Raw genomic sequence first — 21,212 nt, 5'->3', positions numbered from 1 at the left:
TTTCTACACAGGCTGGTTGGGGAATGGACATTATTGCTGTGTTTTTAGAGAGAACAGTAGAGGTTCTGGTTTTAAGGCAGTTCAAAGATATAATGATCTGCCAATGAAGCAATCAAATTCTGCCTATATTTGGAAATCTTTTGGCTTCACAGTTTGTTGAAAAGAGCTCAGTGTTCTGCAATACACAGCTCCAAACTGGTTTTGATATGAAAAGATGAATTTGTGGTTGTGTAAGCATGTAAGATTTTATACAGGAGGCAGAATGTTCCTTTTCATAAACTGTACTGCACCGCACAAACCCATGCTAAATCAAGATGCCATATAGTATGCTTGGGATTATGGCTTTAGGATATTTTCCCTGTTCAAATGGCTATTCAGAAATTGATGACTTTATGTAAACTTTAGTTGCAAGCCAACTACAAAATAAATGTCCCTGCAACATGGGACTAGTGATCACCAAGATCGGGAGCCTTAGCTGGATATTTAGTTCCAACAGGTTGATTCTCTTTGGCCTGCTCATAAATGGGAAGTGGCAATGCTGCAGAAGAAACAGTTCTGCTATTCTGTCATGTGCTTAATGCCTCTCTAAAATTATCTGTAGTTTACATTTATATACAGTTAGAACTGTATCAGTTAAGAACTCTGCAGTTTTTACTGACAGGGTCAAATCCTCCCTTTGCCATCAGCTCAAGGAGCACTACTGAAACTTCTAGTTAAGGTCCCTGACCACAGGGCAAGTATTTTTCTATGCTGATACTGCTGATTCATAATTCCATATGGAAGTGTGCATCTGCCTTCATAGGCTGTGTTAGTTACGTATTTGGATACACAGAAGTTTGTCATAAGGGCTCCCTCCTTTCCTGCATCCCACACTTTATACCTCAACATGTCTGAGAAGTGCCATTTTTCAAATGTATATGAGCCTTAAACACACCTTGTGCTACTTAGACATGCTGAGGTACAGAGGTGCATAGTTATATTTTAAATCCTGTTTCATTTGCTACTGTCCATTCCACGACAGTCAGACAGTGAGAAAATGGCCAGAGTGATGAGGTGGAAGAAATAGGGGACAGTAATTGGATGTTTTTGGAAGAGGATGCTCCGACCAGATAAATCAGCAGAGACTGAACTGCAATTTTCTGAAGGATCTTGCCCTTTCAATTCCTGCAGTTACACCATGTCTTTATCACTCAAAGAAAGCAAGATTACAATTTGCCCACTCAACCACATACCATGTGTTATTTTTAACCTGCTGTATAAAGGGCACCTATCTTTTTTAATCCTGATGGTCAGCTTTTCAGATAACAGGAAATAGTATAGCCACTTATTAGTGTAGCAAATAAATTTCCTGTTGGCCTACACAGCCAAAAAAAGAGGAAATTTTCCCATGATTTCAGTGTGGGTAAGATTTTAGAACCTCAGTGTGACAAGGGAGAATAATAAACAAAAATAAGGGGAGGAAGGACAGTGATAGATAAGGGGATGCTCATGGGCCACACAGTCTTATAAATATCTTGTTTCTCATTTTTTGTTTGGTTGGTTTCTATTTTTATTAGTCTGTTGTTTATGCTTTCTAAAATAGTGTTCCTAAATAAGCAGCCATTGATTCCTTCAAACTTTACCAGGAAGCCTAACAGGAGGTTTGTGAGAGGAGCAAAGAAGACATGCAAATTTGCCTTATTTTAAGGAGGAAATTCCTTTTTGGAAAATTTCCTCTTCTTCAATGTTGACTACTCTTTTTACTGGACTGCCATATTTGTGTGAGAACAATCCTGGGTCTTATTAACCAGATGATTATTATCTAGTTCCTTCCTTAATTTCAGAAGAGAGTGTGTTTCTGTGATGCATACAACTCCGAATCTAAGTGCTGTGCTGGAGTCCTAACTTTGAGATGCTTATTTTGACAGCAGCTGGAGGTGCACAGCATGGATTGGATCCTTGGAGGCTGCTTCTGGTGATGTCGTTCTAGTTTGTTTTGTCAAAACAATGCATTGTTACTCAGAAAAGATTAATCAAAAACATTTGGCTGAAGCAAATCCCTTAGTTGATTTATATGAGTACACTTTAAATACTTCATACCTGACATTAATATTTATTCAAGCCAAGAGCTCCAGGCCATAGGGGAAGGCAAGAATTCTCTTGGATGGTGCTTTAGCATCAGCTCCATGAGAAGTGCTTGGCTCTACCAGGAGACATCATGTGAACCAACTAAATGAGACCATTGACCAGCAACCCTTGCTGACACCTGCCAGTAAAAAGCAATCTTATCTTTGGGCTATACATCACCTCCATCTATTAAGTCCTACCTCACAAAGTGCATTTCCAAGAATCCCTGGTCCAATTGCTAAAGCTGTCATCACATGTGCCTTCAGCAGCCTAGGTTTAATGCCCAAAGAGTCTTACATGCTAATTTAAAATAAGAGGTTGGTACTTCTGCTAAGTCTTTTAACCTGTTCTGATATAGCTGAGACAGAAAGGTTCCCAATTTCTGAAAAGTCTAGACAATTTTTATTTTTGCATAAGAAATATATTCACAATATTGATTATATGTTCCATTCATTGGTCTCTGCAGTACTGTTTCACTCAGCTATAAGCACCATTAAGGAGCATACATACACTTGCTGAACAAGACCAATACAAAGAAGCCGAATTTACCAAAGATTTGTTAAGAGATTCCATCTCCCATCAAACTAACACATACTTTGATATATGATGTATTATTTAATTTTTTAAAAAAAACCAAAAAAAGCCCCTACAGATTTAGCTAAAACCTCCCCAAAAATTTAATGTTTTTATTGAGAATTACTATATCAGCTTATCTAGTAAAAAGCACACCAAAAAGCCTCAGATGAAAAAGTCTTTGGATTCTTTGCATAATTCTCCAGAATATACTTTCAAATATTAGTGAGTTTTTTCTAACCACATACTAAATTTTAGACCAGCATTACATTTCATCAGGAAAAATATCTATTGTTTGGTTCATATGAGAACTGTGAGCAACTGAACTTAAATATTTATTTTTAACCACAGAAGCTTTGCTGGAGTCTAGACTGAAAGAATCACTACTGTAAACCAAATTTCTTACCTCTGATGGATGTCCAGCTCTTATAAAAGTACAGAGTGGATCAAAAGCTCCTGTTCCACAAGCCAGAAGATGGGTCCTGTTGTATCGGTGAAGGACACGGATATAATTTGCACATTCATCCTAGTTTACGTAAAAAATAAACATAGGGAAATATTAGCTTTCAGTTATTTGGTGGTTTTTGTATCTTATGTGCCCTTAGGTGATGTTCTTATATTGAATCTTTCTATTCTATTTCACTTCATATTACTAACTCTGTGCCATCAGTTTCATGGGTGGGAATTTTTACATTAAAAAAGGAAGTTTAGAGCCCTAATTGATCATATTTTATTTTAGATACTTAACCAATTAAGAGTTGCTTAGTTATAAAAACACACATTTGTGCTTCTTTAATCATGGAGATATTCTGCAAATCTGAATAGACCTTTTAGTAAGTATTATTAGATAAACTAGATGTAAGATTCAGAGCATAAGATGTGAATAGTCAGCAAATGGGTTCTCTCTCAAGTTAAATAAACTTTATCTCAAGAAAAATATCTTTTTTCTTACTGCACCATTAATTTCTTGTATAATTAATAGCTAGTCAATATTTTTTATATTGTATAGACACATACTTTGTCTGTTCCCACTATTTAAACTCCTTTGAAGAAATATTAATTTCCCCCAGGGCAACACTTTGGGACTCATTAGTGTATTTGCAGCTTCATAAATATTACAATTAAAACATTTTCAAGCATCCCTTTGAGATATGGGGTCATTATTACTGTGCTAAACTAGAAATGAAGACAGTGAGATAAAAGTATCCATTGATTTTGGGACTCCTGCAATTTGATTTTAGAGAGTATTTTATATTTTGCAATGGTTTCTATGTGTGGAGCAAAATTACTGTACATTTCAATTCATTGCTCAACATTTCTGTAACTTAGAATACTGAGCTTTAGGAGTTATGCCAGGTTTAAGACATTAAAAATGGAATTAATCTGAGCTAACTTTAGCTGTTCTAGAGTTTAGACATGTAATTTATGCAATTCTCACAGGCTTTTTCAATAGTGAAGTAGGCCAGACATCTCCAAAAGGCAATTAATACAATCCTAAAATGAGCATGTAAAACAGAGTGGAGGAATTTCCTTTTTGGAAAATTTCCTCTTCTTCACTGTTGACTACTCTTACTATTGGACTGCCATGTCTGTGTGAGAACAATCCTGGGTCTTATTAACCAGCTGCAAAAACTTAAGGTCAAAGAGGAGGAGTCTGCAGAGGATCCATGGGCAGAATTCAACACTTGCAAATCTACATTATGTTCAAAACTAAGAAACCATCTTTCTTCTTTCTTCAAATCCTTAAATCATTCAGTGCAAGTCTTCCAAATGCTCCAGCAGACAAAAAAGGAAAGAAATCTCCTTTGCTACCTGATTCTCCTTAACTGTTCATCCTTAAGATAACCATGCTAATTCATAGAAGTAAGAAATGTATTTAAACAACAGGAGGTAACCTGTTGTGTAATTAAATATTATGTATACACAAAGGAAAAATCAATTTTTTAATATTTTACTTTTGGAATTTCTTGATTTGTAACTAATTTTTTTCCTTTTTTTTTTTTTTTTAAGCAAATAAAAATATTAAGTCAGACAAATTGAGAGAGGAATGGGTTGAAATTAGTACGATGTGATCCTCCCTGCATCACCTCAGTGACAGAGGTGTCCCATTTGTATGTTCATTTCCCAAATATTTGCTGACTGGTGGTAGCAAAGTGATATTCCATAGGAATTTTATGATGCCATGCAGTTTTTGAATAGATGGGCACTGGTGCTCTTCCTGATTCTCCCTCTCCTCCAAGAATGACCTTCCTGACCTTCCTGACTTACTCCCTCTGTTTCCTCTCAGTGGTGGTCTGTTCTTTACTCCATTATTTCCTTTTTTATCCACATATGCCTTCAGCTCTCGATCTTTGTGCCAAAATCATTTTAGGGATTTAAGATTTTTTTAAATGGGAAAAATCTACACTTTTTTTTCTCCTGCATGCCTTTGTAGGAATGCCTGAAAAATTCTGCAAAAAAACCCTAGGATGAGGAAGATACCAAATATAGAAAAAAACTAATTCCAAATGGCTAGACTCGATCATTTATAAACAGATGACAAAAGGTGCTGTTCTGGGAAGTGTCAGGCAGCAAGGCATTGCTGCTAACCCTACTAATAATGTACTGTACACAGAGCAGGGAGGAGATGCATCATCCAAGGGGACTTTGAAATAAGACTTCTTTACACTATATCAATTAATTAAATATAAGGGCTGTCTTTAGGATGCTCCATAGATATATTAATAGATCTGTGGAATTTTATTCATCTGAAACTTCTCAGTGTGGAGGAGTTAGTCATCTCTACAGAATCTGATTTTTTATCTGAACGATTTCCAATTCTGATAAAGTAATTCAGAGTAATTGAAAGCTCTCACACCACAGGCTAACAGGTGGGATTCCTGGCACACAGGATGACAGCTGAAGGATTTTTTTTTCCTTGGCTTCACTCGAATCAGAAAAGCATAGCCTTATTTTAAGAGTATGCATGTGTTGTTAAGACAAGCCTTTTTTAACTGTCCTATGAAGACTGTTACAAGCTCTGAAACTGTTTATGACTACAATACTTGCAGTTTTACTGCTACAACATGAACTGATAACTTTTAAGGTTATACAAGCTCATAAAAGCGGTCTCTTCTGTTATATAGAAAGAGGCAGCAGAGTACACCTGAAGTATTTCAATGCTGAGAAGCTTATTACAATATTATCAGTTCTACTTAATAATTATGCCTTGAATAACAGATCTTTTGCAAAGGAAAATAAAAAAAGAAATAGCATGGAAATAAGCAAAAAAAGTTTGAAATAGAGCAATATTTTTCGGTGAGTTTGTAGTGTGAAAAATAGCATTAAGAACCTAAAATTGACAAAGGGCTGATTTTAAGGCATTGTGCTATTAAGTCAATATTGGTTTATGGCTTCAAAGAATGAAGGTGAAAAGAAAATTAGTAGGATAGTTTTTGATTCTAATTTAGATTCCTTTCAGTTTGAGCAATATATCTTACTGATACTGAGCATACTGATGAAAATTACTAAGGTTTCCCTGATATTAATTAGTGTTACTCGTCCACATAGTCCATCCATAATTAAGTCTCATGTGAGGATCAGAATATTGTTTAGTATTGCAATATTCCCAGCTTTTAAAATTTTAATGTATTTTTTTTTAAATAGTCCACTTCTGGAATCTTGTGATTATTTAAAAGTTCTGGTTTTTTCTATAAAAATAGTAGTTACACCAAACCTTCATGGTGCAGAGAAATGTGGGAAACACATGAAGTTCTTTAAATTATCACATTCATACAATGCAAATTTCAGGACTTATAATAACAAACTGGATTGCAAAAAGGTTTTGAGTTTTAGGGCAAGATGAGTCTGAGGGGGCTATCTTTGCTTTGAAACAACAGTACCTATTTCTGTATTTATTTAACCAAAAAAATATTGTCAGAGCATCAGAAAATATGTAGTGGTGAAGGAAAGATTGTACATCTTTAACTAATAACAGCTTATGCTGAAAGGTACTATTAAATAAAGGCCAAATAATTTCGGTTTGGGGTTCATTTAATATGACCATAAAGTTTAGCCACTGCCGTTTTCAACCAAAGCCATCTAAAATTATCAAGCATACAAAATTAACCCGAAAAACTGCAATGAACTCTTAAGAATCTTCAGAAAGGATGAGTTCTAAGCCAGGTGAGTTTAAAGAGGTGGGGTTTTATTGTCATTACTATTATTATTATTATTATTATTATTATTATTACTACTTTCCAATCTGCTTCCAGTCCCTTAATGTGGACAGTTCTCAAGTTTTTACTTCAGAAGAAATCTTTATAACTTCCTAATCTTATTTGGAATATACTGTGGTTATCATCAAGGCTGCTGTTTGCTGGGTTTGTGGGAAAAGCTTGTATGTGCCCTTCCATGTCCTACATTCCTGTCACTGTTGCTGTAAAACTATCATAGTTTTCAGATCCTTTGGTTCAGTGTGAGCTCTCTCAGCTGTGGGATTTATTAGGTGTTGTACTCGCTGTGTGTTTACGAGGTGCAGATAATGAGCTTGGTGCACTGCAAAACTAAAGAGACCTCCCATCCAGAAGAACTTTCATCCTGTGCTGCCAATGATATCAGCTGCTGTGTGTCAGTGAGCTTTCAGGTCTTTTCCCAGGAACTGATTACAGTCAGGGCACTGAATCACAAGAACAGAACAGTTCTGAGGTTCATTAAAACAGAGTGTTTTTATTAATATAACACAAAAGCTATAGGACAGTATATATTACAGTGTATTTTATAATTATTAATAATGCAACTGCTTTTCTGAATGTATTCTAGAGAATGTGAAAATGGACAAGATAATCCATGTGGACAAAAAGAAGAGGAAATAGAAATGGAAAAGGTGAATTATTAAGGTATGTTCTTTGACAGCACCAGAAAAAGAATGAAAAGAAAGTTCAGATGATCAAAAGTATTCATTGCCTGTTTACAAGCTGGTTTAAAGAGCAATTAAATTAATAATTTAGTGTGTTCACAGTAGTGACATGTTTTTAACCTGCAACACTTAAATTTAGATCTTTGCTTTAATCTCTCTCAAGTTAGGGATGCCTGAATCCTTGTTTTGGACCAGCCACTGGTATAATTAACGTATATTTGCTCTGTAATTAGTGATACTTACAGCATCTCTTCCTTTAATTATGCATTCTTCTGTCTGCAGAGGTGTACTAGGCCAATGGATCTGAGGAAAAAAGCCAAGAAAATAATTTAATTGGCAGTCTGCAGCTTTTCCACTATTTCTCATGTGAGAGATTCTCAGAACAGAAGTACAAAATCATAGAACAGCCCAGGTTGGAAGGTACCTCAAAAGACCATCTGGTCCAGCCCTAGGTGGGAATGGGAGCCTAGATGAGATTATCACTCTGTCCCACACATCTTTAGAGCCTCCAGAGACAGAAACTCCACCATGTCCCTGGCTGCTTGTGAGGGGAGAGCCTCTGTCCTCTTTGAGATGCCATTTAAGTACTCAAGTACTGCAACACTGTGAGGAGTTCCCCCTGAGCCTTGCCTTCCCCAGCAGAAAAGATCTTCAGTCTCTCCTTTGTTTGAACAGAACTGTCTTGATTAGGGTAGCTCACCAAACTTATTAGTAATCAACAGAATTTAAAGGAAGATAATGTAAGGAACATTTTATATAAATTCGGTAGAAACATCTATGCTAAATTGTCAGGGATTTTCAACATAGTTATTAATTTTTAACTAGTGATTTCCTGCTTTAAGTAACACTTAGGAAAGCAAATGATTTGCAGTGAAGCTAATAAGGGTCAGCAACCACCCTCATGGGAGTAGGATCAGCTCTTCACAGTCAGTTCCTAGACATGAAGCCAAATTACACAAGTGAGGTTTTTTTCAGCTACCTACTATACAACGTTTATGTTTCATTACAGATGTGTGATTTGTTTGGATGAAAACAATATTAAACAATGACTGAGCACACTGGAATGATTACTTAATTTCTTAGGACATTTAAAAGTGAAAACAAAAACATGTTCATGTCAGTGATATCAGGCTTGGCTGAAACCAAGTAAATATCAAAAAACTGATGTCATCATCAAGGCATTTTTGTCAATAATCCAATCACAAATTTTTTTTTTGTCTGGAAAACATTTTAAAATTAAGTTTATCTGCTAGGCTTTTTTCTTCCTTTTTTTTTTTTTTTTTTTTTAATTGAACTATCTTAGTTTTCTTGAAATAATTCAAGTCTCAGAAAATCTGTGGATAAATTATTAGAAAAGTTAATTGCAAGAAAAGTGGGGATAAATTATGACTCCTAGATGCCTAGGGCTTCAAAGAAAAAGGTTCAGTTCTCTTCAGTGTCTTCATTAACGACTTGGACATGGATCTCAAAGGAATACTGAGTAAATTTGCCAACGACACTAAGCTGGGAGGAGCTGCTGACTCTCTGGAGGGCAGAGAGGCCCTGCAGAGAGACCAGGATAAATCAGGGGGCTGGACAATCACCAGCTGTATCAAGTTTAACAAGGGCAAGTGCTGGATTCTGCACCTGGGACAGTGCAACCCCAGTAGTGTGTATAGATCAGGGAATGAGAGGCTGGAGAGCAGTTGCAGACAGGGACCGGGGGGTCCTGGTCAGTGGCAAGCTGAGCATGAGTCAGTAGTACCTTGGTAGTGTGTTGGGCTCACACCATTTAAATCCATGTTAATCAGAACATCTGTTTTCAGTCAGATGGTTTTATAATCATCTATGAATGATCAAAACTCTCATCTAGTCTCTGCATTGCTGCTGTATAGTCTGGAAAGGTACCTGAACTCTGCTGAACTCCCATCCTGCTTCATTCGCTGCATAACTCAGGGTCCACAGTAACTTATTTTAGTCCATGGTCAGGAATTGAATGAATCTTGGGTTAAGCTTGTCCTTAACCCAAAAACCTAGAAGTTGTGACATCTCCAGGATCTCTCGAGGCTAAAAGTATGAAGCTACAGCTTTCACTTCCCCAAGACGTGTTCTAACTAGCAGGTTAAAATGAGAGCTATTGCCCACACCAGGTGTAGGTGGCTGTTAGGAACAGAGAAACCACAGAGGGAATAAAACACTTCACTCTGTAACCTGATATTAAATACACTGCATGTAGCTGATTATTTTTGTATTTGGAGACTTAGTCCCAGTGCTATTGAAAATACTTTGTATATACATTTTCCACTTAAGATATACTGAATTAAATACATATACAGAATTAAGAGAAAAAAGCCAAAGAGGTAACCCAGTGCCCCTGCTTTTTCTGGGATGTCAGAAAGCAGCTGTAGTAGAGCTACGTGAATTTGGTTCTTGGCACAGAATAATAGAATAAATCATAGAGTTGCAGAATGGTTTGGGTAGGAAGGGACCCTTAAAGACCAACTAGTGTAACCAGCAGCTATTGGTAACCAGCAGCTATTGGTAACTAACCAATAGTCAGGGTCATCTTTCACTAGCTAATGTTTCTCAAAGCCCCATCCAGCCTGACCTTGACCAGTTCCATGGATGGAGCATTCACAGCTTCTATGGGCAACCTGTTCCAGGGTCTCACCACTCTCATAGTTAAGAAGGTCTTCCTAGTATTTACCCTAAATCTACACTCTCATTTTAAAACCTCTGTCTCTTTTCCTGTCACTACATGTCCTGATAAAACTCTCTGTCTTTCTTATAAGGCCCCTTTACAAATTGAAATGCCAACATAAGGTTTCCCTAGAGCTTTCTCTTCTTCAGGTTGAACCCCAATTTTCCCAGCCTGTCTTCATAGGAGAGCTGTTCCAACCCTCTGACTACTTTTGTGGCCCTCCTCTGGATCTGCTCCATCAGGTTCCCATCTTTCTTACACAGGGGAACCCAAAGCTGGACATAGTACTCCAGCTGGGCTCTCAAAAGAGAGTAGAAGGGCAGATTCAGAGGCTGTGCTGCAGCATAGGAATCTACCTTAGATGCTCATAGCAAATTACCTACTTCTAAGGCAAGTCCATGTTAGTTGCCTGAAGTACGTGGGTCTGAATTATAACTCCAGTAATAGATATATAAATCCTGAAGAAGGTTTTCTATCCACAAATTACTTTTTGAGACTCAAAACTCTTGTGAGGCTTCTGAGTTTTAACATAAATAAGCATTAAGATTTTAATCTCTTCAAGAGTATTTTATAATGGAGACTAAAAAAAAATCTCTGCATGTCAGATTTTGCTATAATAGCAAATTCCAAATTAGCATGACATAGGATGTGTTTGCACTGCTTGAAAATCCAAATATTAATCAGCTGCAATGATAGTCTTGAACCTGCCACGTATTACTTTTCCTGATGTTTATGCTTTAGACGTGTGACAGTTACCAGACTTAATTTTTAATTATTCTCTGCCAGCATTACAATGGTTTGGCAAGCTATCAATAAGAATTTTTGGGAAATCTTCCTGGGTATTTAAGCTGTAATAGCATACATTTCACTGGGCTGAAGGCTTGACATATCTATTGGCTTGGACATAATTTTTCAAAATTTTTACCCCTTCAGGTTACTGTGAATTAAATTTTTAAATTGCTTGTTTACTGATGTTTTCTCATCTTGCATAATAGTATTCTCATCCTTGAGACCTGGATGATGTAACTTTAGCACTGTATTTAAAAGACAGGTAAAAGATATTTTTAAATATATTCATCATGGGGAAAAATGAAGTTGCAAGGTAGTACAGGTATGGGGGAAACTTTAATTGGATCTGGAATGATAATTAGTTTCTCCAGACATCCTCTCTATTCAGCCACTAACCTTAAAAAACAGGATGGTATCTCTACTGAAAATTAATTTAAAGAAATCATATGAGCTTCGTAGCACTTCAGGCCAAAATAGGCTACTGTGTGATCTAGTCTGAACTCTAGTGTATGACAGAGCAATTAAGCAATTCAGCCACCCTGTCCCCAGTTTAAATCAATAAATAATGCTTAATTAACCGATAACTTGTGTTTGGCTGAAGCACAAATTCTTTAAAAATATCTGCTGATGACTGGATATTATATATATTTATCAACAAATACATAGCCACCTTCCCTCTTGGAATGTTACTCCAATGGATAACCAAACTCACTAAATTCTGTGCTTCTTATTTCAGTTTACATTTGTGCACATTCCTACACAGTATTCAGAGAAGACATAAGTAAGCCCTGCTGTTGCAGACTTGTGTTCAGCCAGCTCTGGAGTGGAAGTAGAGCTTTACTAGAGGCAAGATATATGATGAGGTCTCTACAGTTTATTACAGCAGAGATATAAAACCAAATCTGGAGCAGTCTCACACTAGGTGAGAAACAGCAAAATTGCAATCTGCCTGCACAAGCTCATTTACAGAAGTGGGAAGCTTTCTTTTCAGACTCAGACCTTCATAAGGGCTTTGAAGCAGAGCTATCTGCAAGGAATTTGTGGGCAAATAGGAAGAGCAGTTTATTTTCACTCCAACACAGGACGAAAAGTAGGACCGAAGGTCCCCCTTCTCTATGCAGGGGGACCAGTGGTGATGAGTCACTGGCACTGATTCAAGTTTGCTGTTAACAAAGATCCTCACTGTCACCAATTACAATGAACTGCAATGTTTTTAAAAACAAATTTGGCACCAGATACCAAAAAAAGTTCTCTATCAGTCTGTTAGATCACTGCAAGCCTTTAAGGCTTTGGATCAAATTTCAAATACTTGTAAGGTTTTATTCCAAAGATGGTGTCAAAGGGAATGAGGTCTTAGGGAAAGCAAAGGTTAAGTGGAATGTGCCTACAAAACTTTGGCTTTACACAAGGTTTTAAGTGCTTATATGGCTCTAATTCCCTGTAAACACTGATATCCACATTTCATATTCTCCCTCAGTCTTGCTGCTCTTAGTGTTAGGGCAGTCTTCACATAGAAATGACATCTAAGTAACCTTTTCAAAAACTTATAGCAATATGTGTAAAATACTCTAAGCAAGAGTATAATCCATTCTGCATGTGTTAAATGAGAGATACAAAGAGCAATGTAGGCAAAAGAAACTTAATTTGACACACAGAGAAGTGAGAGTCAGTCGCTGTCCAAGATGACATGGAAGGTTTGTGCCACAGTTGAGAGCTCAACCCAGATGTCTGGATTTCCCCACCAATGCAAGAATGACAGCAGTAGTACTCTTCCCTGAAGGTTTTCTCCCCCTTTTTTTTAGGTCTTTTTTTATTCTATATGAAAATTGGTTAGGATAAAATGTGCTTTAAATAATATGGTAGAGATATATATAAACAGCCATTAGCTTACATGAAAAAGCTATAATCTACCCTTCATAGTGTTGCATTGTATTTAAAAGCTGAAAAGAATTGAACCAGAAGAAAATACGCAGTCTATTAAATTCAGATTTATAGGAGGCATACCTCATATGCATCACAAGTTAAGTTTTTTGGAAATGTTGGATTACTTTGGCAGTCAACAGGTCTCTATGCAAAAGCATTTTATGTCCACTGAGCATTTAGTTGTTTTTCTTTGGGATAACTTCTAATATGCTGGCTAGGACTGAATTATCTGGTCATTTTACAGCAAAAGGCATAAAGTCTCCAATTGGGAATGGATTTCAGTTTGGTTTTTAGAAGGCATATTAATATTCCAAATTGTTGAGAAAGGGATGACTGAATTAAAAGACATAAGCTGTTTTCTGGGACACAGAGGATGAAGATCAATATGAATCTGCCCAAAATTTCATGAAACCTCTCTTTTGCAGCTAGTGAGTCATCCTGGTTACCAGAGAGATAATAAAACCCAGGAATTTGTGTGAACTCATATGCTTTCACTGGACTGCAACTTCTAGTTTAGATTAATTAAGCTAAACTCTTCAGTCTAAAAGCAAAGGTCAAAGACTAACCAACACACAGTTAAAGATAGCTTAATTAAGAACTTTGGTAATAATTAATCAACTAGTCTCTCAACTCCAGGAACTTTCTCTAATGTATCTCAGCAATTAAGCTGAAGAAATGTCTCATTCCACACTTTTGCTGGAAGTGCTGTAGGATGATCACACTTTCCTTAACTATCCCTGAATGAGATCTGCGCTAGTGAACACCGAGAAAAAGATAAAAAGCTCATGATATTTGTATTCAAGGGAGCTAAGTCCCAGTGAGATCATGTTTCTAAACATACCAGGACAAGCTTCATTTATTCCAGTTTCTCATCTTTTGCATAAAAAAACCGCAAGAAGAGTTTTCACCAGTTTGCCATACTCTCTATACAGGTCTCCAGACAGAGAATATAGTTTCAGAGTAAATGGCTGATATTCCACTTAAAAACAAGAAAGGGAGCAATGAACTTTGAGTGTGTCCAGATGGGATGATAGTAGTTGGAAAGAAGCATGGAGTGCTCTATCCTGCCATCTTTCCTCACAGATTTACTGCCAAATGGGGAAGAAGAGAGGCGGGAAAAAGCTTATTTTATAGAAACAAATGCTACCTAAATGTTTTCATTTCCCTGAGCTCTAATATCTTGTCACAGCATATTAATAGTTTGTATCAAAGTGAAAAGGAGTTAACTCATATCTGACTGTTGAGGAACAAATCTCAGTATGTAAATTTGCTCCCTGAGGAGTCAAATTCTGTTTTGTTTTGATTTTTTTTTAATATAGATAAATTCTCAAATACCCTCTCTGAGTACATTCATGTCCTCTTATCTAGGACCGATATACCCAAATGTTTATAAAAAGAATAAAGTATATTTTATCTGTTCATAGTAGTGGAACATGCTAATTGTGCTTGGAGATAAGAAAGAAGGCTTATGGTAAAGGTGGCCAGGGTGTTGACATGAGAATAATGATATTCACTTTTAGCAAGGCAGAAGAAAGAAAAGATTTTGAGACATCAGTGGTCAGTGAAGTATGGGCATCAACAAAAATATTTCTCCAAAAGGACTTTATTTTATTTTACTTGCTTTTCATTCCATTTATTAATTTGCAAAAAAATGAAAACATATCAAAACACATTGGAAAAATTTTAAAAAGTAGATAATGAAAACACTGAAATATTTCAAGAGATCATTTATCTGCAGTCAAAATGGTTGAGGCAGGAACAATGCTCCTGTCAGCTTCCCTTACAACTGTATGTTTCCAGTTCTAGCTTCCAAGGGCAGAAGTGAGTAAGGAATCCAAGGCTCACATCAGCTCAAACTCCAGCCTCTCCAGTTGTCAGTTTGCCAGTCATGTGTGGTTTCTAAAATGTACTGAGTTCTCTGGTAGGATTATGACTTAACCCACCTTTCTCTCTGAGACCACGGCTCAGCCTTCAAATGGCACTTTCAGTCATTACTTAATAGCACATCTGGCTCAAACCAATGCAAAATTCAGTTTCTAAGAAGACTAGGAAAAACAGCTGCAAGGTTTGTGCTGCTGTTGTAAGGTTCTTATAGTTTACATGCTGATTTTTTTCCTTAATATTTTCTCTTCTGAAACTTCCCCAAAATACCAGAGAGATTTTAGTCCTCAATAATATAGTGGAGATGCAGAAATCAGATGTCTACGAGTGTGAGATGCTCTAAACATCTGTGACTATGCTGAAATTCAGTGAGAAATAGCTATACGACCTCCAAGTCTCTTCACCCAGAGTGAGCCTTTATGGATGAAGAGGGGGGAAAAAATGGCAATTAGTGTATTTTTCTTAAATATAAACATGGCTTTAAAGTTCATGCACAAAACACCTACAAAAACTCCATTACTTCATTCATGCAAGTTCTGATATCCTGTGCTACATGTTATGACATGAAGTGACTAATATATATAAAAATATATATATATAACTTTTTACTCCACCTCTCGGTAGTTGTCACTGATTCGATCCAAACTGAGGGAATACAAGAGGTCTCTTCCTCCCACGAACAGTCGCTCTTGATACTCATCCAGCAGCATTATATGAAGTCCAAGATATCCAAACGGGCTACGAAAGACTGACGTCCTGTTTAAATCCCAGAGCTCTGAAATACAATCAGAGTGGTCATAATAAATACCAAACAGCTTAGCTTTCATGGCTTCATTTTCATATCCTCCTAGGGAACTGGACGAGAAGTTGTGGGACATTAAAATGCTAATCATATAATCTTTGAGTAAGAAAGAGACACAAAACACCTGAGAGCAATTTTCAAATTAAACCAGTTCTCCAGGAGGTTTGTCTCTGAATTTTTACATCATAATCTTTATGCTCAAAATATGAGATGGGGAGGGATGCAAATTATTTTGCTCCTGGATATTTTCTGAAAAGGAAAAAGTACTTAGAACAATAGCTGCAAATGGGCAAAAAAATGAATGAATTAATGGAAATTGAAAAAAAAAGAGCTGGAAATTATGTCCTTGTCTTTGAAACATGTCAAACTACAGATTTTCAGTGTACACACAATATTTACCTGGGTTTATATTTTTAGGATGATGGCATTGTGGGTTTTAATCCCAGCACTTTCTTCACTCAGTTTACTGAAAATATTGCCTCTAAATTCAGTGAAAACAGTATGAAATCTGTGAAATGCATAAGAATAGTTTTCTGACACTGATTTTGTCAAGAAATGCACTGACCTGATATGGGAATCTGAGGCTTAACTGTACATGATCCAAGCTAAAGTCAGTCCCACAGAGAAAAGTAAGTTCATTCTGGGTAGTGTTGCAGAAACTTGGATTCAGGCCTCAGGAAAGAAGAGGCAAGCATGGGGATCTTTCTGCTCTGTGGTGCAGAGCACAGCCTGGCTTGCAGCAGGTCAGAGAGGTTGAAAACCATTTTGCTGTTGAGAAGCCTCAAAAGGAGCCATTACAGAGAGTACCCTCAGACTCCCTCCAAAATGACAGAGGTTGAACTGGGGGAAAGCAACTATGTTCTTATGTCTGTACTGTGGCAAATTGTTTTATTTTGAAGAAATCACTTTTGGTAAAAGTAACTAAATATGCTTATCCTCACATAACTTTTTCAATTGTTTGGATGTGGCCCAGCAGCTGATGCTGGAAGAAGTGGGATTGTCCCAGAGCTGGAGAAGACAAATGAGCCCCTATGCAGTTTGGAGGGTCCTGCTCACATGCCACACCAGCAGTTATGTTCATTTGTCCATGCTGCACCTTGACAGCAACACAGAGACCACAGCTGATGTTCTGTAAGCAAGAAATTTAACATTCCAAAAGGACATTAATTTAATTTTAAAAATTGGCACAATTTCTATTAATTTTAAATTATTAAGTATATTTTGTGTGTGATGATTAATTAAAATCAGTAATAGGATAAATATGTTTTGCTCCATTTACTAGGTAGGATTAGTTCAGGTCAACAGAGGCTGAAAGTAACTAGTTTCTGAAAGCTGTTTCCTTAGATGATAAAATTTACATCAAAGGAGTCATAGTAAAAATTCAGTCTCACATATGATGCCTTTCTTGAGTGATCTTCAAACAGAATGTATTAAATAGTTGTACCTGTGTGTGACTGGCTTCACTTAACAAATGGAAAAACTCACAGAGAGGAACATCATGATGAACAGGAGTTTTTTGTCTAAGCATTGCTTACTAACCAGTGGATAGATACACATTTTTTGACAGAGATACACCCAGAACACAGCTGCACAGCAATGTGGAAATGGCACTTTCAAAGCTTGCTCTCTCCAAGCAAATGAGCAGATTGCTGTTTTGGAAGAACATCGCTTGTTTCTGAACAGATTAGAAATGAAATGAAAGCTGAGCTAGAAATACACTTTTGGTCCTAAATAAAGCCACTTCTTATTTGCAAGAATATAAAACATTCAATATATTTTATTTTTTAATCAGTCTTGAAGTGAAAAGAATTGCATTTTAAATTCTAGTTATATACAAGCCACAAAAGATTACTGTGGTAGCTTCCCTTGATTTATTTTCATGTTGTCCTGAAGGCAGATTGCTCATAAATGAGACAATATTTCTTTACATGTATCAGAGATATGACTCATGTGTTCTCATACTGATATCCTCTACCTGATCACATAAACTGGTAACTGCTCATATAAGACTCAGTCCTGCAAAGCACACATGTGAATATTATTGTCTTAAATGGAAGTTGAGAATATTAAACATCTTTCAAGATCAAACTTGTAAAAAGAGATGTTTCTAAGACTACATCCAGCAACCTACACTGACACGGTTTTGCTGTGGGGGTAGAGATGAGAATAGAAGTGAAGCTGACATCTGAAAGGGCTGGAAAACAACAAGCAGTTGGGTTTGGAGAGTGATTTTGTACTGAAACACCAATGTAGCAGTATTATGTAGATCCTTTGAAAGGTAGTAGGATTTCCATACATTTTTGGATATGTGAGATATTAGGACAGTGCAAGCAAATAGAATGCAACACCTCCTGAATGCCTGGAGAATGAGTGGTATATCTGGGAGTCTAAAATGGTTCTAGAAGCCTGTCATTTCTAGGTAAGTGAATCTCACCGTGGTGTGGTTTGATGTAAATGACACAGGTTCTGAAGCAGTAGAACAACATTCATGTAGTGCTGTGCCCCTTCAGCAAAGCTGGTTGGCTTCAATGTAGCACTGCAGGAATACAGCTGTACTGCTTTCAGAAGAGAAGCTGCTGCTCCTGCTGCCTCCAGACACAGAACAACCTTCACACTCACACAAGGGCATTGTTAGTTTGTAGAATCATGGAATGGCTTTAGTTGGAAAGGACCTTAAAGATCATCTGGTTCCAACCCCCCTGCCATGGGCAGGGTCATCTTCCACTAGACCAGGTTGCTCCAAGCTCTGTCCAGCCTGGCGTTGAACACTTCCAGGCAGGGACACCCACATCTTCTCTGGACAACTCGTGCCGGTGTCTCCACACCCTCACAGTAAAAAATGTTTAGTATCTAATCTCAGCCTATGCTCTTGCAGTTTAGAGCCATTACCCCTTGTTCTATCACCATATGCCCTTCTACAAAGTTTCTTTCCGGCTCTCTTGTAACCCCTTTAGACAATGAAAGCTGCTGTAAGTTCTTCCTAAAGCCTTTTCTTCTCCAGGCTAAGTAATCCCAGCTCTCTCAGCCTGTCTTCGTTCTAGAAGTGCTCCAGTCCTCTGATCATCTTTGTGGCCTCCTCTGCTCCAACAGGTCCACATCCTTCTTATGTGGGGGCCCCCAGGGCTGGACACATGGATCACTGCACTTGGAGGGCTGAGTTGCACTCGGTCATTGAAATCACAACACAATTGGGAGTGAGGCCCTTGAATTCAAACTTTTAAGCAACTTTCCCCAAAATCTAATTTCAGTTACTTTGAAGAAACTTATGCTCACAAGGGTCACCTTGTAAATAGGGATTCCTTGAGGTGTCAAGAGCTGTGCTGCTGGCCATTCTGATACGCTTTAATTAAAAAAATTAATTTCTAGACCATGTCTAGACTTGAGCATAACCCAAAGAGAGGTTGTTCCTCTACCTAATACTAGGATTTAATGTCCACATTTATGCTGGACACATCTAGCACACTTACAAGATCAGGTGCAAGTGCAATTTTCTTCAACAAAAGAAAAAACAGTGCTGCCTAACATTTTTAAAATATTCTAATGGCTAAATTGGTCAGCTAAGGAATAGCAGACATGACTTCAATTTCCTTTTCTAAATGGCTTGAAACTCAGATCTTCCTCTACCATAAAGAGGTCTAATCACAAGTTATTAGCTACTGGATTGGTAGGGAAGGATGGACGTTTTCTCCATTTCCTGTTGAAGCTGTGCAACAAAATATTTAAGACTCAGAAAGAGTGAACAAGAAGTTGTACTCTAATTTCGTAGTTAAATTGCTCTTCTGGGAAAGAAGTTCTGGCTCTGCTGCTCAAGATAGTCTATGCATTTTATATTAAACAGTTAGTGGATAAACTTTACAAACTGTTCCAGCTAGAAATCCTTGGCTTCTTCCTCATGTGGGAGTGACTAAGGGCTTCAGTTGAGCAGAGCCCTTCCTTTTACTGAGTTTCTAAAGATTTCTGTGACAAAGGAAAAAAAGTCCTTTTTCTGTAAAGATCTTGTGTAAAGAAGTAAAAAGCCAGAGACACAGGGGATGAATTATTCACAGGGAATATATTGCTAGTGCTCAACACACAGAAAAAAAAGAGAAAAGAGTTTTCCTACTGTTATCTTTTGGTAAAAACAAATCTTCTGGAGTACTGACCCATAAATTTGAGAAAATGTTATCTTTTGTGCTATACTGCTTTGCCATTTTAATCTAAAGACTCAAGACCATAACTAAACCCACACCATTGCAGTACAAACAGCATTTTACTCAACAAAGGAAAGACTGCTTCAATATTTACATACTCCTATATGACACTTCACTTTACCTGTGAAAGCTTTAAAGCAAGCCTGGACTGCTAAACTACATTTCGTAAGAGAACAAATCTTATTTCTTACTGTTTTAAAAGCTGAGAACAAACCTGATGGTTTGCTATCTGTCTGCCAGAGCTTTCTGGAAAATATTCAGATGGATCTTGCTTACCACACTTTCTCTTATTGCATAACTACTTTGGTGAACGTATTCATACTGTATCCTGTTTGAAAAAATGGATTCTGTTATACATTGGTCTAACAATGTTAATTATATTCCTAATAGCCATTTTCTTAGTTATTTTAATGAGCAGTATATAATTCTTACTTCTAAGATTACTTTAGAGCAGCCATTTCTTCTATTAGAAATTCTTCTATTCGTTTGGGGAGAAAAAAAATTGTCACCCGACTTTTATTTCAATATTTTTTAACTATAAGTGATTGATAACTTAAATATGCTTAGAACATTAAATGCAAAAATCTCAATGCTGCTCCACAGCAACCAGAGTATAGTGACATTTCATTTATAACATGTTTTAGAATTTAATCACATTTTGAGTAATATATCAATTTGGACCTTGAATATAGACAAATATCAATGCAAATTTTTAATCTTTCTTATTTTTCTTAGGGAGTGACAAAGCTGCTGTTGCTCTACTCCATTCTTCATAGCATTATATCATCGCTACTGCACAAGCCTTTGCCCTTTTTTGCCCTCATAAAAATCTTTGGCTCCCCTTTTAAATTCTTCAGAAATATAGTCTCACCTCCCACACTACTTCATGCTGCAGATCATTCTTCTGGCAAAGATGTTTTCCAGATGCAGGGCACTGACAAATGAGTCCACATAAGGTGGATGTTTCAGTGCTGCCTTACAGGAAGAGCTAATGACTGGGGCTGCCTTCTGCCCCCATCAATAATGTAAAAGGCCACTGATAAAAAGTCTAGGTAATGTGAGCACCTGAAGGACATCTTATGCTTCAAATTAGAAGCATAGTCCTGGAATATAGATACTACAGTGGAACAAGATTTACAAGAACTTAGTCAACCTTATGTAAATTTATTTAATTTAGCTTTTTGCTGTATTGCTGCCAAGTGATAACAAAACCTGCTTACATGTGACAAGAAAGGGACAGAAGCAGAGAGAAGGAAAAATGAAAAAGAGACATAGGGGAGAGCCTGAAATATCTGTGACACAGCTTATGAACTACAGGTCAATTGTAAGACCAGGAAATATAAGTATCTTCTGTTTTAAAACACTGGTACT

At 37.0% G+C, this 21,212-nt stretch overlaps 1 protein-coding gene across 1 annotated transcript in view; it reads right to left on the bottom strand.

Annotated features, from left to right (window-relative positions):
- SEMA3E (semaphorin 3E) overlaps nt 1-21,212 on the bottom strand; it is a 134,503-nt gene that overhangs the window by 48,470 nt on the left and 64,821 nt on the right. The window contains exons 2-4 of the mRNA XM_008629588.2: nt 15,464-15,624; nt 7,820-7,879; nt 3,086-3,205 (exon numbers count right to left, since the gene is read on the bottom strand). Coding sequence (XP_008627810.1) covers nt 3,086-3,205; nt 7,820-7,879; nt 15,464-15,624 — 341 coding nt within the window. The remainder of the gene's footprint in view (nt 1-3,085; nt 3,206-7,819; nt 7,880-15,463; nt 15,625-21,212) is intronic.

This window comes from Corvus brachyrhynchos, unplaced genomic scaffold (assembly GCF_000691975.1).
Source record: "Corvus brachyrhynchos isolate BGI_N302 unplaced genomic scaffold, ASM69197v1 scaffold50, whole genome shotgun sequence".
NCBI lineage: Eukaryota > Metazoa > Chordata > Aves > Passeriformes > Corvidae > Corvus > Corvus brachyrhynchos.
The sequence above is the reverse complement of the archived record's forward strand: the minus strand, read 5'-3'. Positions and strand labels throughout refer to the sequence as shown.